Below are 23,844 nucleotides of genomic sequence, written 5' to 3' on the forward strand. Positions count from 1 at the left end.
CACTTGAATCTGACTTTCTCTAGATCGTTTCACGCTCTGATACCAGTTGTTGGGAATCTAACACCGAAATCCCTAATGTAACAGAAACGCAGAATAGAAAAGTACACAAGATTTACGAGGTTCGGCAACTGCCTACGTCCTCGGGAGCCACACAGTAAATTTCTTATTAATCAAACAAGAAATTACAATTCAAGAGCAGATCTCAAAACTGAGATTTCTCAAAATGAATACTGTAGCTACAGTGTTAATAATTAAAGGGAATAGTCCCTTTCAATTCTCTCTTGAGAATAAAGAATGTTCCACAATAAATCCCCTCTTTAATTCCCCCTCAAAGCTTTGAGAGCTGGGAAAAGATTCTCTCTCTTCTTTAATCCCCTTCTCTTAATGCTCTTCTTAACTTCTTAAATCTCCCCTCAAAATCCCAAAATTCTGACTTCTGAGCGCTGGAGAAAAAGGAACGAAGAACAAAGGGAAAAATCGCCGCTAGAGAAGAAGTCGGGAAAAGAGCACAGCAACTAGGGCATCGGGGGAGGAGCTTTTATTGGCGAATATGAACAGCCGACCGTACCGGTGCGTTGGCCGACAGCGACCTCGTCGCCCAGCGCACAACGCGTCACGACGCGCTTTAAGGGCGGGTCGCCTGCGACGATCGCTGCCCGACAGTGACTCGAACGCCGAAAACGCCTGGAGGTCAAGGGCGGGCGATCCGACGAACGCAAGAGGACTCGCTGGAGCTTGTCTGATCCTGCCGAAACCTCGCCTCAGCTTCGCCTGCGTCATCCTCGAGCTCGTCGGAGCTCCTCGCCGGCGGAGGTTGGTATCCACCCCCAAAACTAACAATCTCCCACTTGGAGACCAAACCGACATCAACAGGCTATCTCATCAAGCTCCTCTTCTGTGTGGCTCTGCCCTCATTATCTATGCATGAGGCCAACTGAAGTTGCGCACAACTCCAGTTTCTGAACAGTCACCGTCTTTGTTAACATATATGCTGGATTCTTACTTCCTGTAATCTTTTCCAGTTTTAACACGTCATCTTCCAACAGGGATCTGATGAAGTGGTACCGAAGCGCAATATGCTTCGTTCTAGAATGAAATGCTGAATTCTTCGCCAAGTGTATCGCACTCTGGCTATCACTGTGCAAAACATTCTTCTCCTGTTTGAATCCTAGCTCTGTCAATAAGCCCTGAAGCCATATCATCTCTTTACTGGCTTCAGTCACTGCAACATACTCAGCTTCTGTAGTGGGTAGGGTAACGATCTTCTGTACCTGTGACATCCAACTAACAGCTGTACTTCCGACGGTGAATACATAGCCGGTGGTGCTTCTTCGGTGATCAACTTCGCCGCCGAAGTCTGCATCTACGTACCCTTGCACTTCTACCTCTCCCTTACCAAAGTGCAAACACTTCTGTGTGGTGCCTCGTAGATATCTCAGAATCCACTTGACCGCTTCCCAATGAGCTTTTCCTGGATTCGACATAAACCGGCTGACCACTCCCACTGCATGGCCAATATCTGGTCTCGTACAGACCATTGCGTACATCAAACTTCCGATAGCTGAGGCGTAAGGAACCTGAGCCATACTCTCTTTCTCTTCTTCTGACTGAGGAGACTGATCCTTCGACAGACAAAAATGGCTGGCCAAGGGTGTGCTCACTGGCTTAGCGTCGCCCATGCTGAATCTTTGCAAAACATGGTTGATGTACTCCGTCTGAGACAACCGTAAGAACCCTTTCTTCTTGTCTCTCGTAATTTGCATTCCAATGATCTTCTTCGCTGGACCCAAGTCCTTCATGTCAAACTCCTTTGACAGCTGCTGCTTTAAACTCTTGATATCCTTCATATCTGCTCCTGCAACCAACATATCATCAACATACAGTAGTAGGATGATATAACTAGACTGATATCTTTTGAAGTAGCAACAGTGGTCGGCGTTGCACTTCTGGAAACCTTCCTTGTGCATGAAGCCGTCAAACTTTTTGTCCCACTGTCTTGGGGCTTGTTTCAGGCCATACAAGCTCTTCTTGAGTCTGCACACCAGGTTCTTCTTCTTTCCTTCTGAGAAACCTTCTGTCTAGTGCATGTATATCTCCTCTTCTAGATCTCCGTGAAGAAACGCCGTCTTCACGTCTAACTTCTCGAGATGAATATCTTCAATTGCTACAATACTCATCACGGTCCTGATAGTATTTAGCTTCACCACGGAAGCGAAAATATCGGTATAGTCAATTCCTTCCTTCTGCTGAAAACCTTTGACAACTAGCCGGGCTTTATATCTTCTGGAACCATCCTGCTCCTCTTTCACCCGGTACACCCATTTGTTGTGGAGTGCCTTCTTACCCGTGGGCAACTCAGCTAGTTCCCACGTCTGGTTTGATATGAGAGACTTCATCTCATCTTTCATTGCAAGCTCCCACTTGCTCGCATCTCCACACTGACAAGCTTCATCAAAGCTTTCAGGCTCCCCACCATCTGTCAACAACAGATAGTTCATGTATCTCCTGTTGGGTACAGGAGGACGAGAAGATCTTCTTAATATCGGAGCTGGTGCGTCGGGCTCCTGCGCACCATCTTGTCCAGCAGGCTCTTCTTGCTGAGGACCCTCTGCATTGGATTCTTCCGAGAGGTTACTCGGGACATCATCTGCATCCACAAATATTGACTCGATCTCTGAGTCATCTGTCTTGTGCATGTCCTTGTACATCACCTTCTCGTTGAATATCACATCTCTGATGCGGATCACTTTCTTGTTTTCGTTGTCCCAAATGCGGTAGCCGAACTCATCTTCACCATAGCCGATGAAAGTGCATTTCTTTGACTTGGGATCAAGCTTATTCCTGCCTTGATCACTAATATGCACGTAAGCTACATAACCGAAAACTTTAAGATGTGAGAGTTTTACCTCCTTTCCGCACCATACCTCCTCTGGTATTCTGTGCTCCAATGGAACCGATGGACCTCGGTTGATAAAGTAAGCTGCTGTGTTGACCGCTTCTGCCCAGAACTGCTTCGGTAGGCCTGACTGTACTCGAATGCTTCTGGCTCTCTCTGTCAACGTTCGGTTCATCCGCTCAGCTACACCATTTTGCTGAGGCGTGCCGGGCACGGTTCTCTCCATTCTGATCCTGTGCTCATAACAGAACTTCTTGAATCCGGTGTCTTTATATTCACCGTCATTATCGGTCCTAAGCTTCTTTATTCTCAGACCGGTCTCATTCTCGACCATAGCTTTCCATCTCCTGAAAGCCTCAAATACTTCTGACTTATGCTTCAGAAAGTAGACCCACACTTTCCGAGAGTGATCATCAATAAAAGTCACGAAGTAGTGTTTTCCACCAATGGACGTGATGGTTGTTGGTCCCCATACATCTGAGTGAACGAGCTCTAGTTTCTCTTTCCTGGGGGTTCTGCCACTTGTCTGAAAGCTGACTCTCATCTGCTTTCCGAGTATGCATTCTTCACACATATCCATCTCCACTGACTGCAGTCCTGGGAGTTTTCTCTTTGTGTGCATGATTTTCATCCCCTTCTCACTCATATGACCGAGTCTCTGGTGCCACAGCTTTGAAGTTTCATTACCTGCTGCAACTGAGATCAAACAACGTGCACCTGCTGTCATATATAGGGTACCAGTCTTCCTGCCTCGGGCAATCGTCATTGCGCCCTTTGAGATCTTCCAATCATCTCCATGGAAGATCGTGGTATATCCTTCGCCAGCCAACTGGCCTACGGATATTAAGTTCTTTCTCAGGTCGGGAATATGCCTGACATCCTTCAGCTCCCATACTGACCCGTTCAACTTAATTTTCACCACGCCTTTGCCCACAATAGCACATGGTTGATCATCACCAAGATATACGTATCTAAGATTTTCGGGGGTATACTTCTCGAAGAATTCTTTCTGAGAGGTAGCATGGAACGACGCTCCTGAATCTAACACCCAAGATTCCTCCTTGCTCTCCAAAGAGCATATCAATGCGTCGTCTCCTCCTGAGGTGGAGGTGACATTCACCTCTGCTTTCGCCTCCTTCTCCTTCTGTGCACTCTTGCACTGATTCTTGTAATGTCCGGTCTTTCCACAATTCTAACACTCGATAGCTTTTGAGCTGTTGCTTGAATTCCTTGACTTGGACCTCCTGTCCTTTGATCTACCTCTGAAGTTTGATTTGCCCCGTCCGTTTTCTCTGGTTGAATTTCTACCTCTTGACTCTGTATGCAATACTGAAGAGGTTGTAGCTTCACCCGTCTCACTCCGTCGGATCTCCTCACTGAGAACCAAATCACGAACGTCGTCGAACTTCAACTTTTTGTTTCCCGACGAGCTACTCACTACCGTGACTGTAGCGTTCCAACTCTCTGGTAGGGAAGACAAAAGTATCAACGCCCAAACTTCCTCCTCAAACTCGATTCCAACTGAACCCAATTGGGTTGTAATCGTATTAAGTTCATTGAGGTGTTGTGCTACTGACGCGCCTTCCGCCATTTTCAGATTGAATAACCGCCGCATCAAATGAACTTTGTTCGCGGCTGATGGCTTCTCATACATATTTAAGAGAGTTGCCATAAGACCTGCTGTGGTCTTCTCCTTTGCTATGTTGAACGCAACATTACGAGTCAGCGTCAATCTGATAACTCTGAGGGCTTGTCTATCTAGAAGGTTCCACTCATCTGCCTTCATAGAATCTGGCTTCTTCCCCGATAATGGTTGATACAGATTTTTCTGATACAGATAATCCTCTATCTGCATTTTCCAGAATCCGAAATCTGTTCCATCAAAATTTTCAAGTCTCATTTTTCCTTCATCTGCGGCCATGGCTCCTACTTGAATCTGACTTCCTCTAGATCGTTTCACGCTCTGATACCAGTTGTTGGGAATCTAACACCGAAATCCCTAATGCAACAGAAACGCAGAATAGAAAAGTACACAAGATTTATGAGGTTAGGCAACTGCCTACGTCCTCGGGAGCCACACAGTAAATTTCTTATTAATCAAACAAGAAATTACAATTCAAGAGCATATCTCAAAACTAAGATTTCTCAAAATGAACATTGTGCCATTTCTCAAAATGAACACTGTAGGCACAATGTTAATAATTAAAGGGAATAGTCCCTTTCAATTCTCTCTTGAGAATAAAGAATGTTCCACAATAAATCCCCTCTTTAATTCCCCCTCAAAGCTTTGAGAGCTGGGAAAAGATTCTCTCTCTTCTTTAATCCCCTTTTCTTAATGCTCTTCTTAACTTCTTAAATCTCCCCTCAAAATCCCAAAATTCTGACTTCTGAGCGCTGGAGAAAAAGGAACGAAGAACAAAGGGAAAAATCGCCGCCAGAGAAGAAGTCGGGAAAAGAGCACAACAGCTAGGGCATCGAGGGAGGAGCTTTTATAGGCGAATATGACAGGCTGGCGACAGCCTGTCGCCAGCGCACAAGCCCGACTGGCGACAGCCTGTCGCCAGCGCACAAGCCCGACGCAAGGGTCGGAGTGCTGAGACGCGGAGTTCGAACCGCCAAAACGCCGAGGTCAAGAGGGGCGTTCGAACGCAGAGCTCGAGCTTGTCTGAGCTCCCGAGGCTTGCCTGAACCTCGCCTCCAGCTTCGCCTGCGTCATCCTCGAGCTCGTCGGAGCTTCTCGCCGGCGGAGGTTGGTATCCACCCCAAAACTAACATTTAGGTTATCTATTTACTTTCATTATTTTGTACAGGTTAGTTTCCTTTCTGCAGTTTCGTCTTATTTGACTATAATACCCACATAGTTTCCTTTCCATCTTATTTGACCGATACCTACATATATTAAAAATTTCAAAACGCATGATCCGCATAATTCGATTAATCGCTACATGATATCATGTGTAATATAATACGTCTACCCGATACGATTTGTATCCTAGCAGAATATATACACAGTGTATAAGTAATTATGCCAACATTTTTTTTCTAAGCCAAAGTCCTTTATAACTAATTAATTGATCATAAACACATCAGTTAGTTTGTGTACAAAGAGAGAACACACCAAAAAAAATTGACATAATCTTGTTTTTGTTGATGTTTGATTGCAGAAAAAGAATGCATATTATACAAATAGGTAACTGAAGCGAAATTAATAATAGATGCGAGCCTATGCACAGCGGAAAACGAAGCCCCTAAAAGCCTTTTTTTTTTTGGAATTTTAAGTGATCCTGAAGCAAATTGAATTGCCATTCTTCATTTGAACTTTTCCTCTTGTTTGATATGACATGATCAAATGCCATAGTTTCTGATGATTAATATATAAAAGGAATGATAGCTTTCCGGGACTCGGGATAACTATCCAACTTAAGATGATACCATCGATGAGTCTCCGCTGATGCAAATACTAGATTTGCTACGACAAACAACAAAACGAGCCACAAAGTGAAATCCAAACCCCCACTAGCAACCAAAATCCCAGCATATATCACGATTTCGAAAAGATAATGTGGGCAAGAGACATACTCAAACCAGTCACCATGGGGGATTACATAGCCATTCTCTCTTTTATTTTCACGCAAAGACCCAAGAATTTGATGACAACGAAGCTGATGTAACCAACCCCACATAAAAATAGTAGACCCAATCCACTGACACCATCCCAAACCGATAACCGGTTTCAATATTTCCTTCCATGTGAAGTCAACCGGTAATTCAGTCGGCCCTTTGACTGTGAATTCCGTCAATAGATTAACTGAATAACTCAATGCCTCCAGGGAAAATTTACTGGCAAGTGAAAGAGGCGCTGCTGTATAAAAGAACAAACCAGTGAAGTAGCCAACGATGTGCATCCGAGCTGATGGGCTATAAATAAACACGCATTTTGACTCATATAAGCGTCTCAAGACTTGAGCTTCCATCAATAAAAGAACAAATACGGTTCTCCAAGCCTTAATTCTGTCCCCAGCAGAAGCTATATGGTCATCAGCATTATATGCATAGAGCCATGTTGAAAGGGCCAACCATGTTGTTAACACCACAGCTAAGACATAGAAATGTAAGAAGTATCTTTGAGGAATTGAGAATTTATCTGAAGACTGTGAGGTTTTTCCTCTAGCAGCAAATTTTAAGAGCAAACTCTGAAGGAAATTAAAAGGTTTAACTGGAATAGATGCCACAACTATTGGAAGTATGGCTGCAATCCAGGCAATTCTCAAAAAAACTATGAATTCTATATCCATTAGAGAAGCAGCTGAGCGCAAGTGAGGTTGGAATTGAGCCATAATGTCATCTCGTTAACTGCACTTAAAAGGAGTAAATCTCAGCAAATATAAATCATGAAAGGAGGCCAATAAATGGAAGAAGTTTTACCATGCAATGTATATTCCGACGTACTAAAAACTGTAATGATCTTTTGGTATGTTTTCATAATCATGTCAAGAATCTAGCTCTCTTATTCATTTTATGGATTAATTCTTTCTTGAGACCTGACTTGTTCTAGAAAAGTAGAATCAGAACTTCTGTGAATGATCCACATAAGTAAGGAAAAACACTTAAAAACAATACCTCTACCGTTAAGTAAGGGATAATTAAAGAAAAGAAGAGCTGCGTATTGTTTAGAAATGAAGAAGACTCAGAGATCGCAATCTTTCCTGCCCTTCGAACTTGTTAACATTTCTCTAATTTTTACTAGCAATTTCAATGTTTATCAACAGAAGATTTCTAAAGTCAAAACTAAAAGAGAAGTATAAAAATGACAAGTTTGTTGTCTTTGTTTTTGTAGACAACCAGTTTTCTCAAATAATGAAGGAAAAAAGGAAAATCAAGTGTTTCCTACCTGAGGCAATAAGTTAAAAGTTTCAATTAGGTCTTTAATGTCCTTAATTAGGAGTAAAAGTAACTATGAGTTATACAATGCAAAAGGACATGAAAACCCTATATAAACTAGTCAATCTCTCAAAGCCTCATACACAAGAAGAAAAATACCAAAAGCTACAAGGTGTGTTTGGATGGTGGTTAGAGGATGGAAGGGAAGGTGAAATTTTATAATACCTTTGTTTGGGAGTTTTTTTTCAGGGGGTTTTGAGGGGTTAAAAGGATGGAAGGAAAGGTGATATTTGGTAAGATTTTTCTCTCTCCCAACTTGGGGGTTAAGAGGGAGTAAAAAAATGGGTGTAAATATATTCAAGATGGAGAGACAATTTTACCCTTATAATTTATTAGTTGACAAAATGTCTTAATAACATCTAAGGGTATTTATGCAACTTTATATATATTCACTTCACTTCACTTCCCTCCCCTTTATTAGAACTCCCAAACAATGAGAATTAAGTTTACTTCCATTCGCCTTACTAAACTCCCAAACAACATTTATCTTTTCCCCTTCTTTCCTATCTTTCCTTTCCATTATTTATCTTTCCCTCCCTTCTCCTAGTAAACCTCCAACAAAAACATATTAGAGAGAAGAGGAGGAGAAAGCTTCTATCAAAAGTAAGTTGTTTTATTTCTTTTAGTTTTAGATTAGAATTATGTGGATTTAGAAAAGAAAAAGAAAAGTAGCTTTTTACAGCTACTGGCATCGCCCCTGACGATGTCCAGTGACCTCATGCCATTTCTTTCTTTTATTTCTATTTTTCACTTTTAATGTATGTCCAATGTCCTATTAAAATCGGATGAAATTCCAGCAATCACCATTTGTAGCTAACGGTTTAACATGTTTCAAATAGAAGCTCAAGTGGATAAAAGGTGCAATGAGGTGTACTTTCTTTTTGCAATTAGGTGTACCTCAAAAGTAGTTACACTAGTATATTATGGTTTTTTAAAAAATTTAGTATTTCATGAAGTTGCAATTTTTTCTTTACAAATTAAATTTTCAAGTTACAATTATGGATATGTAATACATGCTTGTCTCTCAAACAAGATCACTCTTCCACTCAATTTCATAGCCTTATTGTGACAATTGAGAAAGTTTTATAAGTGTATTATAGATAGACATTTACAAGTAAAAGTATTTTATGCTCATTTTATTGTTTTCTTATAACTACATGAGTTTTATAATTGTCAAATGATATACATGGAAGATTGTTTTTTTCAATATCTTATATGCTTCCTTATTTGTTCTTTTATAGTAGTTAATTTAGTTAATTTGAACTCGGTATCAATAATTTCTTGAAGTTGTCTAATGACCCTAATCCATTCGTGAGAAGCAATGTTTTAAATGTTGGCTGTCATGTCAGACATGTCGGCCGACATGATGGATTTAGGAGACAACCGACATGATATGACGCTTTTCAATGTGTATTGTATTTTTAGGATTCGTGTCGGATATATCTTGGGACATGTTAGAATGTCTGCTAGATATATTGGGGAACATGTCGGCTACGTCGACCGATTTTTCAGTCTAAAAAATTAGTTGTTTTTTTTTATGTTTATCTAATCAGGTTTGAGTTTAAATTTCTGATTGACTTAATATTGCTTCTAAAGACAAAACCCGATCAGCTGGGAAAAAAATGTTCAAAGTCATTTCTGTCATTCTTCTCTCTCTCCTTCAACATTTCATCGGTCTATTCTCCATGATGTTCCTTCGTCATCAAAATCGGACGATCTTCTCTCCTTAACTGCAAACATCGAGCTTTTCTTTTCCCACCTCTTTTCTTTAATATCAACTCTAAGCATCATAAGTTATTTACTTTTTATATGTTTAGACAATAAAATTTATTAAGTATGTTTAAGTTTTATTTATAATATTATATTACACATATGCACACCATCAGATATGACAATCCAATATTTTTTTCATGTCCTTTAACATATCTCTGATTTCCGCTATGAGACATGAATTTTAGCCGTCTGACATGAACCTCACATCCAACATTTAAAACCTTGGTAAGAAGTTATCTGCTCAGTGAATATAAACTCACCCTGTTGATTTTAAATCTCTTTCAATAAAGAATTAAATAGCTCTATCTGTAGCTCAAAGTTATTGGACATGAGAAGAATCTATAAGATTGCTTGACACAGAGAGTTATAGTTATATTAGACACGCTGCTATGCTTATGTAATAATAAGACTCTTTCGACTCACTAGAGTTATAGTTTATTAATATTTCTGCTATGAGATGTCATGACAATCCCTGCTTCGTTTGATGAATCTCATCTAACACCATAATCAAGTATGTCTAAAACAAAACGAAAAATACTTCTTCACTCCCTACCATACAGTTAATCCACAATATCTATCCAACTATATCCAAACCTCTCTCACATGCTTTACCATGGGAAGAACTATCACACTTCACTTTTCCCCCCTTTCCCTTTCATGATTTGTTCGTTCTTCCCTTCCATGTCCCACGTCAGAGCACTCCCAAGTCTCCAACTATGATTCCATGTCATAAGATGGCAATCAATGCCATAAAACAATTGTTTCTCTCAAACTAATAAGTAATAATTGATTGGTTATGAACGAAAGGGGCATTCCAGTAGAACACACGGCAAAGTCGTTTCGCTCCCTCGTGGGGGGGCTAGGTTTGATTTCCGTGTGCACCAAAGGCACGATCAAAAGAAAAAATTATTGATTGGTTATGTTAATATATGAATGCATCAAAAAATAGAAAAACATTCACCTATTGAACAACGCCACTTATCATGTAAAAATTTTTAGAATAATATTGTCTTGGACCTTTGACACCTATATCTTGTATTCTTGTATTGATAAACACGACAAAACACTAAGCAATTGATATTGCTCTTCTAGGATGTCATAACTCACAAGTACTATGTCCAGTTCCTTCAAAATATACCCTTAAAAAGGGATATGGTACCTTTGGATAAGAAAAATATTGTTCACAATCCAATTACTAGAAACAGGATGCACTATAGCAACTACCTCTCCTAGGCAACCGACTCAGCTGTATTCCTCAAGTCATGCTGAAAAATATTGTTCACGAAAAAAACGAAGAGGAACTATTGGATCATATTAGTTTAATACCCAACAACAAGACACAAAACAAGCAATTCCAATAGAACTTGAGAATCTGCAATCAGGTTTTCTGTAAAAATAGCAAATCTTACAGTATATACAGATAGTTGTATCTAGGATTAATAGTAACCGCCTCCTTGGCCTAAAAGATTAAGATCTAGCTGTAAAAATTAGTCAGAAAACTAAGTATAGAAGAAAGAAATTGTCACTACTCCAATAGCTAGTTCGCAGCTCTAGGGTTTTGAGACTGACATGAAAGGATTGGGAATTTTTAGAGATTCCACCTTTTTCAATTGCTAACAGTGAATTAGTTCCCACCAATTATACATTCAGCATACAATATAACAATTCTAGGGTTCTGGCTTTGATGATAACATAGACTTGGTTAATGATTCGAATTGAAAAAAGAGCAAGAAATCTTAACATTAAGAACTTACGTTAATAGATTGCTGATGAGATTGGAAGACAATGACGAAGCAAAAAGTTAAGAGTTTGTGGTGCAAGAGAGAGGAAAAAAGAACAAAAACCTAGAAATCTCCGGGACGACGAAGACGGAGGAGGAATGGGAAAAAATTTGGACCGGTTCTCGATTTGTGTGTCATCCATGCGCACATCCTTGCGCAAGGGCCATGCCAATCTTCTCGGTATTGTTCCAATTTTATCGGATGTCTCCAAAGAGATGCCAACTACTGATGCGTCTTTGGATATGAAGAGCTATTATTTCAAATAGTAACCAATGTGGGACAAAACCACACTTCTAAATTTAATTTGAAATTAGTGTTAGTGATTACATGGCTCAATGAACTGGTAAGATTGCGAGCCCAAGTGGCGAGCCTGCTCCTAATCATGCTAATTTGCAAGTTCAAGTAGACAAAAGGTGCAATTAGATGTACTTTCTTTTTTGCAAGTAGGTGTAACTCAAAAGTAGTTATATTAGTATTTTATGGCTTTAAAAAAAGCCAAAGGGCAAAAATGTGCATGTAGTTGTAAGAAAACAATGAAATGAGCACGAAATACTTTAATTGTAAATGTCTATCTATAATTCACTTTGCAACCTCCTCAGTTGTCACAATAAGGCTATGAAATTGAGTGGGAAGAGTGATCTTGTTCGAGAGACAAGCATGTATTACATATCCATAACTGTAACTTGAAATTTTACCTGTAAAGAAAAAATGCAACTTCGTGAATTACTATTTTTTTTTAAAAACCATAAAATACTAATATAACTACTTGAAATTTGAGTGGGATTAATTACTTGAAAATTTACCCGTAAAGCATGTGAGAAAGGTTTGGATATAGCTGGGTAGATATTGTGGATTAACTATATGGTAGGGTGAAGAAGTGTTTTTCGTTTTGTTTTAGACATACTTGATTACAACCAAAGTTTTAAATGTCGCCCGACATGTCCGACATGTCGGCCGACATATCGGTTTGAGGACTCAACCGACACAACATGGACATTTTCAACTCGTATATCGATTTTTAGGGCCAAATCAGAAATATCAGGGTCATATCAGGCATATCGATCTATTTTTTAGCTTTGAAAAATCGACCGATATGGTTTTTTTTTTAAGATCTATTTTTTATTATCGGGTTTGGGTTTAGTGATAAATACTCAAACTCATTTGACCCGTTCTCATATTTAAGGGTTTCTTATGAACCCGATAGAAAGAATTTATGAACCTATATCCATATATTATTTACTTTTTTATATGTTTAGTCTCTAGAATTTATAAAGTATGTTTATATTGAATTTATGAATGCTTAGATTACATTTAAGACATGATATTATACATATGCGCACTACCCGATATGGCAATCCGATATTTAGTCAATGTCCCCCGATATATCCCCGATTTCCGCTATCCGATATGTATTTCAGCCATCCGACATTAACCCGACATCCGACATTTAAAACCTTGATTACAACATTAGATGAGATTGATCAAATGAACAAGGGATTGTCATGACATTTCAGTAGGACGTTCTTTCTTGCAACTAGCAAAAATGTAGGAGAAAATATTTGGAATTTACCTTTGTTGGTCCTTTCGTTCTTTCAATCTCACATGCTTGGGAGAAAAGAGGCGTGGGATACATGCACTTACATTGCAACTATTCTGGAGTCAAAACAATCTTTAATTGTATTCAAGCAATACTGGTTAGTCTGACTGTATCTATAAAATTCTGAATGGATTGTTTTGAATTGCATTCAAAAATAAATTACACATAGGTTAAGAATAACTAGCAACAAACCAGCTAGTACCACTTAGTTTAATGATTAATGGAAGCTCAGCTTTAGGCATTTTGTTGGCATTAGGTTAATTTGAATAATCATGCAAATTAATTGTAAGTTGACAGACAAAGTTGTATCTCTTAGTTTCTTGACGAGCAAGGTTTTGTTATAATTATCATATTAAAATAATTCATATATGTGAGCAAGTGTGGTGATTTCTATGATCTACTACCCAACTTATTCTCAAAATCACTTGATATTATAGTTAAAGTTCAAAAATAGTATTCATCATCTATAGCAAAATTTCAGATGATTGATATAGTTTATAGGATACGGTTATGCTACTTTTATAGCGTGAGCATTTACATGCCTTTGGCTGTTTGGTGCCTTTGAGTGTGCATAATCTTGTATGCTTATTACTAAAGTCGCATTTTCACCATTGAGCTGTAATAGGATTGTTACTTTCACTCTGAATTGTGAATACTGAAGGTTTTATGTCACTAAATTTCACACAGAAGAGGAGTTTTAAAAACATAAGATTTACTTTTGGGTTATGGTTAGAAAGATGCTAAGAAATTCAGAATAATCATATCAGTCAACTTTTGTCAAGACAGTAGGTAAAATGCAAATAGTTGCCAATAAATACACTCATGGTAATAGACTATATTTCACTACAAGCTATCATGGAAACATAATTCACCACTTTTAGGTGAGTAATTACATGGAAACATAATAAAAACTGCATATGACTTCAAGCATATATCACTCAAAGATGAACGGTCTAAATTGGCATCACTAAGCTTACCTCTGCTTGCTCTTCTTCCGAGGACATGGTCTTATCAGTATAACTAGATCTTGATTTTCTTAGAGATATGCCAGATTGAGTCAATAAGCTCCAGAATATCTGGAAATGAAATTTTGAAAGGGAAAAAGTGCATTAAGTCAGACATGGTTACTATAGATTGAATACTGATCTACTAGGAAGCTAAAGCAAGAAAAATATAACATATGAAGTGAACTTCACATCTCTAGACTTTTAACTCCTTGACTATAATAGTGTCTATGACAACCTAGATTGCACGGATACGGGTGCCGACACGGGTGCAGATACAGATACGGACATGGGACACAGCAAAATTTGTAAAACTTAGGATACAGGGTGCATGCATGCATATCAAAATGGCTACAACATGTGTATGTTTATTTTATTATGTAGATTATAAATTTGTAAACAAGGAACTAATTGTATATGCATATTTGTAGGTTGATGATCTTTCAAAGATTTGAAGACAAGATGAAAACCAAGAATCAAGAAAGAATAATTGATGTAAATCATGTAATCCATGCATGTATATCATGATTTTCTTGACTTATGTAATATGAAATATATGTATATGTATTATGAAAATGCAAGCAAATTTGGTTCTAAAATTTTCATTTATTAGTCATCTAGAGCATACAACAACACTCAAGAAGTAACAACTATGTCCAAAAATATTACACGTTTCTCCTAAAATATTACAAGTATACCACCAAAATGTTACAATTATACCCCAAACTGAGCATTAATTAATCATATGCAGACAATTAGTAAAAACTGAAATTGAGCAGAGAGAGAACGAGAAACAAAACTGCACGAAAAAAAGAACAAAGAAATGACAGAGTTTGGTCTTTATATTTGTGGAAGAAGCAATTATCAAGTATCAGTTGGAACTCATGGGTTTCAATGAATCATTATTTCAAATGAGTGTATGAAATCATGATAGACAGCGACCACAAAGAAAGGAGAAAAAGCGAGCTAGGAGAGAAAATGGAACAAATTATATATTATTTTTCTAAACTAGATTGTAAATTAAAAACTGCAGAGAACTGGGACAGAGAAAAATTGTCAAAAACTGACGAAAATGAAACCGTAAAAATGTTCAACAACTGAAATAAATGAGAAATAAAATAGAATACTTTGGGTATATAAATGATACTTTCGACCAAGCTAGAAAAAAGTGAGATAAAATCAAAAAATTCCTCAAAATGTGATGATTTCGACACTACAAAACAAAACCCTAGCTCAATTACAAGTTATATGTCAATTTTGAAAACCCTGGAAAACCTTGAAAGTATAAAAAAACTTAAAATTACCCACTAGTTCTTTGTAATGTCTTCTCAAATGCTTCTCAAGGTCTCTTTGAACTCCGACGAAGCCATTTCAGTGCCTTTTGATGGCGTCGAGCAGATTTGGGACGCGATATTTTCTGCGTCGAAGAATTTAGGAGTTGGGTTTGGGTTTTTCGGGTTTAAAACCCCTTTTGTTTTAAAACCCGCTAAGAAAATGAACTTTGGATTCGATATCCAAAGGCCCAAATCCGGTTAATTGCGGATAAACTTCTTGTACTAATCCAAGTGCCGATAGACCCTTGGGTGCCATTTGGCAAAAGAAAAATGATAGGTATACTACTCTCCTTATACTGTTTTGATACCACTACTCATAAAAGAGTGGGGTCATAATGGCTGGCCACTTTAAAATTGTAGTGGTGAGTCATCATGATTTAATTCTTTTGTTAATAATAATGTCAAAATAGTGCAAGAGGAGTAGTGCACTTATCACTACTATTTGACAAAGGGATAAGTAAGGGGTTCAGAAACTTGATCTCTTCTTAACCCGCCAAACACAAAAAATTTATACAATAGTTAATGTGAAACTCTACATAAATTGTTAAATGCAAAAAATATAAAAAGGTTAAGCTAACCAATCTAGAGGAATTAAAATGAGTTAAGTCTTCAAAATGAAAGGTTTACTAATACTCCTATTTAGAAGAATCAAGAGTTAACATTCTCATTCTAATTATAATTGGTTATTAACTAAATCAATTAAATCAAAATTAAACTTTCGAATTAAAGCTCTTCCATTCAAAACTAGTTAATATGAAATTGATCTAATTGGAGTTGGTTGATAATTAAAGAGTAGAAATAATCTTAGAGGCATAGGCATTGTAAAATAATATGCATTGCATGTGTATTATTAACCAATTAATTGATAATAACTTATGGAATTAAATAATGAGTTTTGCTTCGGTGCTCCTATAATATTTGTATTTAATTTTTTATTTAAAAGGGTAAAAAGGTATTTGTAACACTTTGGAAATCATCATACCTAACAGAACTCATTTCCCGCAAAACCAATCCACTCATTTCATTTGCATCCCCTTTCCTTCCCGAATCAAATCCATACAAATAATTCCTCCTCTTCTAAGTTTTCACTTTTTTTTTATTTCAATCAAGCAATGATTTCGCTACTTAGATTGATGGCTAAACAATAGTCAAGTCACACGAAGCAGTGATTTCATAGAGAAAGAACTTAGAATGAACGAAATCAAAAATAACAAAAATTCATATCAAAATCAATAAGTCTTTCCAATTAATCAATGAGTAGGAAGATCCACGTACTCTCAAAAAATCAACTGATTTTATGAAGGAAAAATTAAAAAGAAAAGAAAGTGATTATATCTTTGATTTAAAGGCGAAGATGATTTAAAAACAGAAAAACAGATTATTAGACTATTGACATAGTGGTGAAAATAACGAGTAATTAAAGGTCAGCTAAATTGATAATGTCACTAAGGAGGAATTAAAGAGAAAAGGGGGTACTATTCTTACTGGCCATGATTTTTTTAGGCTTAAATGTCAGGCATCAATTTTCAAGATATTTACAAAAGTGATAGTAGAATGAGTAATATTTTTCAGTCGACATTAGAATGATTGTGAGAGCAAAATGATTCGGAATTATTTACATTAATGCCTAATCATAAATTTTGTTTCTCTCCTAAATTGTATTTCCTAAAATAACTTTTTTACCTAATTCAAATTATAGTTAATTACAATTTTGGGTGTGGAACACCTCCTAACCGTCAAATCTATCTATTTAGAAATGTGAGAGCTATTTTTAAGGAATTTATTTACAGATATGTCATCGGTGCCCCCAACAAATTATCATGGAGCACCGAAGCTGTAGGCTTAAATAATTTCTTAACAATAATTGATTGTTTAAAATATTTTTTATATTAGTCCCTTAAAAATCTTTCATATTTTAAAATCAGTTCATCAAAGCATTGAAATTATTATTAAGTAACTCAAATTTTAAGTTATTTTAAAAATCGTCCTTCATATCAAAGGTACAATTAGCAATTTGGGGGACTGATTTCCCTCTAATTGCCTTTTTTACTCTTGATAGGAGGAGATAATATCAAAATAACTTAGAAATTGGGGATGTAATTGCTATTTCAATGATTTGATGAATTAATTTTTAAAATAATAAGAATTGAGTAACTTAATAGTTAAATGTGGTTACCTTTGCAAGCTCATGGAGATATTTTTATTAAATATTAATAGGCTTTCTTAATCTATAGACATTAAGGATTAACATAGAATATATTTTTCCCGATTCTTTTTTTACTTCATAAAATTTTTATGTCCATCTGTTATTATTTGATTCGACGCATTAAAGAAACCAGTTGCTATATGAGTGAGTAATCTTTTCGAATGATTTGTTGCTTATATTGCTTATGTTCACAACACAACGACATATAAAATGAAAAGTTGAAGGTACATAAATGTAAGTATTAAGAAAGTTCATAAACAAACATCATCAAGTAAAAATTTAAAAAAATAATTTCACAACCATATTACATCATCGAGTAAAGAAATAAACCAAACAATCGTGATATTTAACTGTTGCGCGCAGCGAAAATTTCGACAGCACTTCGGTAGCACAACAAGAGAGTCAGATCGCAATAGAAATTCCTGTTTTACCAAGGAAACAAGAACCTTAAACAAAATATCTCAACCAAGTGAGATATCAGCTCTTTCTCTAATCAGTTCTTGGACTGACCTGTCGAGAGAACCTAAATAAGCTATTACAAATCACACAAATAGCGAGACAACCAATTTTACGTGGTTCGGCAAATTGCCTACGTCCACGGAGAGAGGATGGGGAGATTCCATTAAATCAATGAGAGTACAAAGGGTTACAATCTCACAAAACTCACAAACTAACCCTCAACCAAATTTCACAACTTTCTCACAATATCTCCCTCTCACAATGCTCAAAAGTCTCTCTAATCTCTGATTACAACTCTCCTCTCTTTTGATGATTGATTCTAATCTCCATATATATAGAAAAACTAAAACCAAAACATACTAGGAATCCTAAAACCAAAAACAAAACAAATTAGGAATCCTAATAACCTCATGTTACCAAAATAGATTAGGAATCCTAATAACCTCATGTTACTAAAATAGAATAGGAATCCTAATAACATCATGTTATCAAAATAGATTAGGAATGCTGCTATCCAACAATTCTCTACCTTGGCGAAGTATTCCGAAAACTGAGCCGACACCAACATGAGCACCAATGCGTCGTCTCACCAAATTTAGTTGCACCAATGTGGTTGCCTATGTATCCCCTCTCCCAAGGGATCAAGCCACCAGTAGTTCATCCAAATGGCCGCCAACAGCCTTAATAATCACGAATGTGTAATAAGTTTTGACAATGATCAAACTTGTTGCTCGGAACCACCTTAGTGAGCATATCCGTCGGATTATCCTTCGTGTGGACTTTCACAATCTCCACATCGCCATCTTCAAGAACATCTCAAACAAAGTGATAATGAATGTTAATATACTTCGTCCTCGCATGAAAAACCTGATTTTTTACCAAATAGATAGCACTCATGCTATCATAATGAATAGTAACGGACCGCTGTGATATACCAAGTTCCTCCAAAAGTCCTTGAAGCCAAATAGCCTCCTTCACAGCCTCTTTAATCGCAATATACTCTACCTCTATCGTAGACAAAGTCACCGTCGACTGTAAGGTGTATCTCCAACACATCGGCGCACGGGTCAAAGTAAACGCGTACCCCGTCGTAGACCGACGCTTATCCAAATCCCTAACATAATCCGAATCAACATAACCAATGCATAACTACCCACCTGTAGTATCCCTCTCATAAACCAAACCAACATTGAGCGTACCTCGAATGTACCTCAAAATCCATCTCACGGCGTCCCAATGACCCACTCATGAATCATGCATGTATCTCAAAATCATGCTCACCGCATGTGATAAGTCTGACCTCGTACATACCATCGTATACATCAAGCTCCTAACCTTGCTTGCATGTGGAGTCTTCGATATCAACTCTCGATCTTCAACTGACTTCGGTGAAAGGTCAGCTGAAAGCTTCAAATGGGCTCCCAATGGTACACTAACTGGCTTTATATCCATGCTAATATGAAATCACTATAGAACCTTTTTCAAATAAGCTACTTGTGTCAAACAAATTCTGGCATTCTTCTTGTCTCAGTCAATCTCCATCCCTAAAATGCGCTTCGCCTCACCCAAATCCTTCATCTCAAACTCCTTTGAAAGTTGTGCCTTCAACTCATCTATAGCAGATCTGGAAATGGAAGCAACTAACATGTCATCGACATAAAGTAATAAATAGATGTATGCACCCCCTTTCAACTTGCGAAAATATACGCAAGGATCAAACTGGCTCCGAGTGTACGAATGACCAATCATAAAACCATTAAATCGCCTATACCACTGTCGAGGAGACAACTTCAAACCATATAACGATTTTTTCAATCTGCAAACCAATTTTTCCTTCCCTACAGCTCGGAATCCCAATGGCTGAGTCATATATATTTTTTTATCAAGATCACTATGAAGAAATGTTGTCTTCACATCCAACTGATCTAACTCTAATCCATATCGTGCCACCAAAGCTAGCAAAATTCGAATCGAAGAGTGCTTCACCACCGAAGAGAAAACCTCGTTATAGTCAATACATTCCTCCTGTGCATAGCCCTTCGCAACCAACCTAGCTTTGAACCTCAATGGAGTGCCCTCAATGCCCTCCTTCTTTGTGTATACCCACTTACAACTAATTGCCTTCCGCCCATTTGGAAGCTCAACCAGCTCTTATATATCATTCTTATGAAGAGACTCCATCTCCTCATGCATATAGCTACCTGCCACGAATCAGCCTCCGAACTCTACTCGGCCTCTCTGAATATAGTAGGTACCATCTCATCGATACTCTCTACCGGAAGTGCATATGCAACTGCTGTATCGGTATACTGTGTTAGCATCTGTATGTCTCTCCTCTGTCTCCGAACAGTAATAGAATCCTGAACCTGAGCCGTCGATTCCTGATCCTACACAACTGTACCCGTATCCTCCTCATCATTGCCGTGCTTGTCTGGCGTCACCTCAGTCGGTACCCTAATGGATACTGTACTATCTGGACACTGTGGAGCTGCATCGATCTTTACCACCTATGATATCTCCTCCGTTGGGTCACTCTCTACCTGATGAGAGCTGGAAAGCTTCAAGATAGAAGCCTCATCAAACGTGACGTCTCTACTCAGCATAATCTTCCTATCAACTGGATCCTAAAAGCTTGTATCCCTTAATACCACGCTTGAATCCTACAAATATGGCCTTCCTAGCTCGAGGTTCTAATTTATCTGTTCTAATTTATCTGTTCTCACATGATAAAATACAGGGTATCTACCTTAAGCTGGTCATAGTCGTGTGCTAGCTCTCCCGACCATATCTCTATAGGGGTCTTCCCCTCAATCGCAAATGAAGACAGCCTATTAATGAGGTGACTCGCATATGTAAGTACCACAGCCCAAAAGATTTTCTCCAAACCACTCTGCGACAATAAACATTGGACCTTCTCCAGCAAAGACCAATTTATCCTCTCTGCCAGCTCATTCTGTTGCAGTGTATGATTAACCATGAAGTGCTTCTCTATGCCCCTGTCTCGACATAGCTGTAGAAAGGGGTGTGATGTGTACTCGCCGCCGTTGTCGGATCGCAGCGTCTTAATCTTTCTCACAGTTTGCAGTTCCAACCTCCTCTTCCACTCCACGAATATATCTAGAACTTCACTCTTCTTTGCCATGGTGTACACCCAACATCGTCTAGAATAGTCATCAACGAATATGACGAACCAATGTCGACCACCAAGTGATGCAGTCTTGGTGGGACCCCAAATATCTGTGTACACATAGTCCAAAATGCCCCTCGTCTGATGAATAACTGTCCCGAACTTCACCTTCATCCTTTTGCCAAGTACATAGTGCTCACAGAACTCCACTTCACCACTCTTGGTTCCCTTCAATAGCCCATGTTTGCACAGCGCCTGGAGTGACTTCTCGCCTGTGTGTCCTAACCTGTAATGCCAAAGCATGTTCATGTCCGCCTCTGAAATAGCTGAAGCTACCTAGCCAATCTCAGTGTTTCCCTCCAAATAATACAAGTTTTGACTACGGACTCCCTTCATCACCACCAAAGATCCTTTAGTAACCTTTCTACAGCGTCTTCAAAGGTCACCTTGAATCTCTTTGCCTCCAAAGCTCTAACTGAGATAAGATTTTTCTTCAGCTAAGGAACAAATCTCACCTCCTTCAATTCACGAACTACTCCATCGTGCATCCAGATCCGTATAGTACCTGTCCTACAAATACCACATGACTGATCATTTCCCATGACTACAACTCTCCCATCGAGTTTCTCAAAAGATACAAACCAATCTCGCCTAGGGGTCACATGATAGGTAGTACCAGAATCAAGTATCCAATCTGATGTATCCAAGTGGTTCACCTCCGGAGTAATCAGTAGAGAAAAGCTCGAATCATCGCCTTTTGCAACATTCACCTCATTGGCCTTCGGACCCTTTTTCTTGCTATTCTCTTTCTCTTTGATCTTTGGACAATCTCTTTTCTAATGTCCATACTCCTTGCAGAATGCACATTGGTTCTTTCTTAGCTGGTGACGACCTCTTGACTTTGACCTTCCTCTATTATCACCTTTCGGATATGGGCTTCTACCTCTCGTCGACAAAGCCTCGCCTGAAGTACTAGCGCGGGAAGTCTCCTTGTCCTTTCTCCTCAAATTATAATTCGTCAATGTATTAGTAACTTTACTATAGCTGATAGAAGATCTCCCGTTTAACAAAGTGAGCACAAATGTATCATACTCCTCATCCAATAAGGAGCCTAATAAGATAATAGCCTTATACTCATCCGATATCTTCTCATCAACATTCGCCAAGTCTGACAACAACTTCGTATAGTTGTTTACATGAGCCGCAAATGAGGTGCCTCTGGACATCTAAAATCTGAATAACCTACGCAGCAAGTGCAACCGGTTCTCAACACTCTTCGTAAGGTTCTTATTGTTAAGAATTTCCCACATCTTCATTGCAAACGTCACCCCAATCACATCATATTTCAGCTCCTGTTCCAAACAAGACCTGATCACCCCACAAGCGTTCCTATTCATCTTTTTCCATATCGCCTCTTCATATTTTGGTGGTCTTTCGTGGACCATGATGGTCTCCTCCAAGTTCTGAGCATTGAGCGCATCCTGTACGTCGCTCATCCACAAACCAAAGTTGATTTTATCATCATACTTCATCACACTAATTTTGGTGTTCTGAAAATCAACTTGAACTGTACTCGCCATCGACTTGCTGCTTTCACCTTCTTTTCCTATTGCAAACTAACTCCAAGTTGTAGAGAAAGAATCAAACTTTGATAGAAATTAAGAATTACCCAAGTGAACCCTAGATCGGATTCTAAATAGATCTCCTGTCCATATGAGGAAAGCGAAATCTTCAACGGCAACTCCTAATGTTATCTTCACCGAAGCCTACAACTCCAAGAACCAAGCTTCACACAAGAATGTTCCATCACCTAATTCCAAAACCCTAGATCTAAAATCTGGGCTCTGATACAATTTATTGTGCGCAGTAAAAATTTTGACAGCACTTTGGCAACATAATAAGAGAGTCAGGTCGCAATAGGAATTCCTGTTTTACTAAGGAAACAAGAACCTTAAGCAAAATATCTCAACCAAATAAGATATCAGCTCTTCCTCTCATCAGTTCTAGGACTGACCTATCGAGAGAATCTAAATAAGCTATTACAAATCACACAAATAGCGAGATAACTAACTTTACATGGTTCGGTAAATTGCCTACGTCCACGGGGAGAGGATTGAGAGATTCTACTAAATCAATGAGAGTACAAAGGGTTACAATCTCACAAAACTTATAAACTAACCCTCAACCAAAGCTCTCAACTTGCTCACAATATCTCTCTCTCACAATGCTCAAAAGTCTCTCTGATCTCTGATTATAACTCTCTTCTCTTTTGATGATTGATTCTAATCTCCATATATATAGAAAAACTAAAACCAAAACAGACTAGGAATCCTAAAACCAAAAACAAAACAAATTAGGAATCCTAATAACCTCATGTTACCAAAATAGATTAGGAATCATAATAACCTCATGTTAACAAATTAGGAATCCTAATAACCTCATGTTACCAAAATAGATTAGGAATCATAATAACCTCATGTTACTAAAATAGATTAGGAATCCTAATAACCTCATCTTACCATAATAGATTAGGAATACTGCTATCCAACATTAACCACATGCATCTCGCCTAGTTATTAAAAACAATAATCTTGTACATTTCAGGTTACGCAAAACAATATGCTCACTATAGGTGATCCAGACAACTAGGAAGTTCTAATATGACTTTCACGATTTTAGGTTTGATTTTGGACTATTATTAAAAATATGTTATACAAAACAATCAA

General features: G+C 38.1%; 1 protein-coding gene across 3 annotated transcripts; it reads right to left on the reverse strand.

Annotated features, from left to right (window-relative positions):
• Window positions 6,024-15,421, reverse strand: LOC109848985 (polyprenol reductase 1-like). Of its 3 annotated transcripts, XM_020418745.1 has the most exons (4): window positions 15,301-15,421; window positions 13,966-14,064; window positions 11,983-12,086; window positions 6,024-7,249 (listed from the first exon to the last, which is right to left on the reverse strand). In XM_020418745.1, exon 4 carries the CDS (start codon window positions 7,231-7,233, stop codon window positions 6,265-6,267), a length of 969 nt encoding a protein of 322 aa, XP_020274334.1. In that variant the 5' UTR covers window positions 7,234-7,249; window positions 11,983-12,086; window positions 13,966-14,064; window positions 15,301-15,421; the 3' UTR covers window positions 6,024-6,264. The 3 variants fall into 3 exon arrangements, with proteins under 3 accessions (XP_020274334.1, XP_020274332.1, XP_020274333.1); XM_020418743.1 differs by lacking the exon at window positions 11,983-12,086; XM_020418744.1 differs by lacking the exon at window positions 11,983-12,086 and having other exon boundaries at window positions 15,297-15,421.

This window comes from Asparagus officinalis, chromosome 7 (assembly GCF_001876935.1).
Source record: "Asparagus officinalis chromosome 7, Aspof.V1, whole genome shotgun sequence".
NCBI lineage: Eukaryota > Viridiplantae > Streptophyta > Magnoliopsida > Asparagales > Asparagaceae > Asparagus > Asparagus officinalis.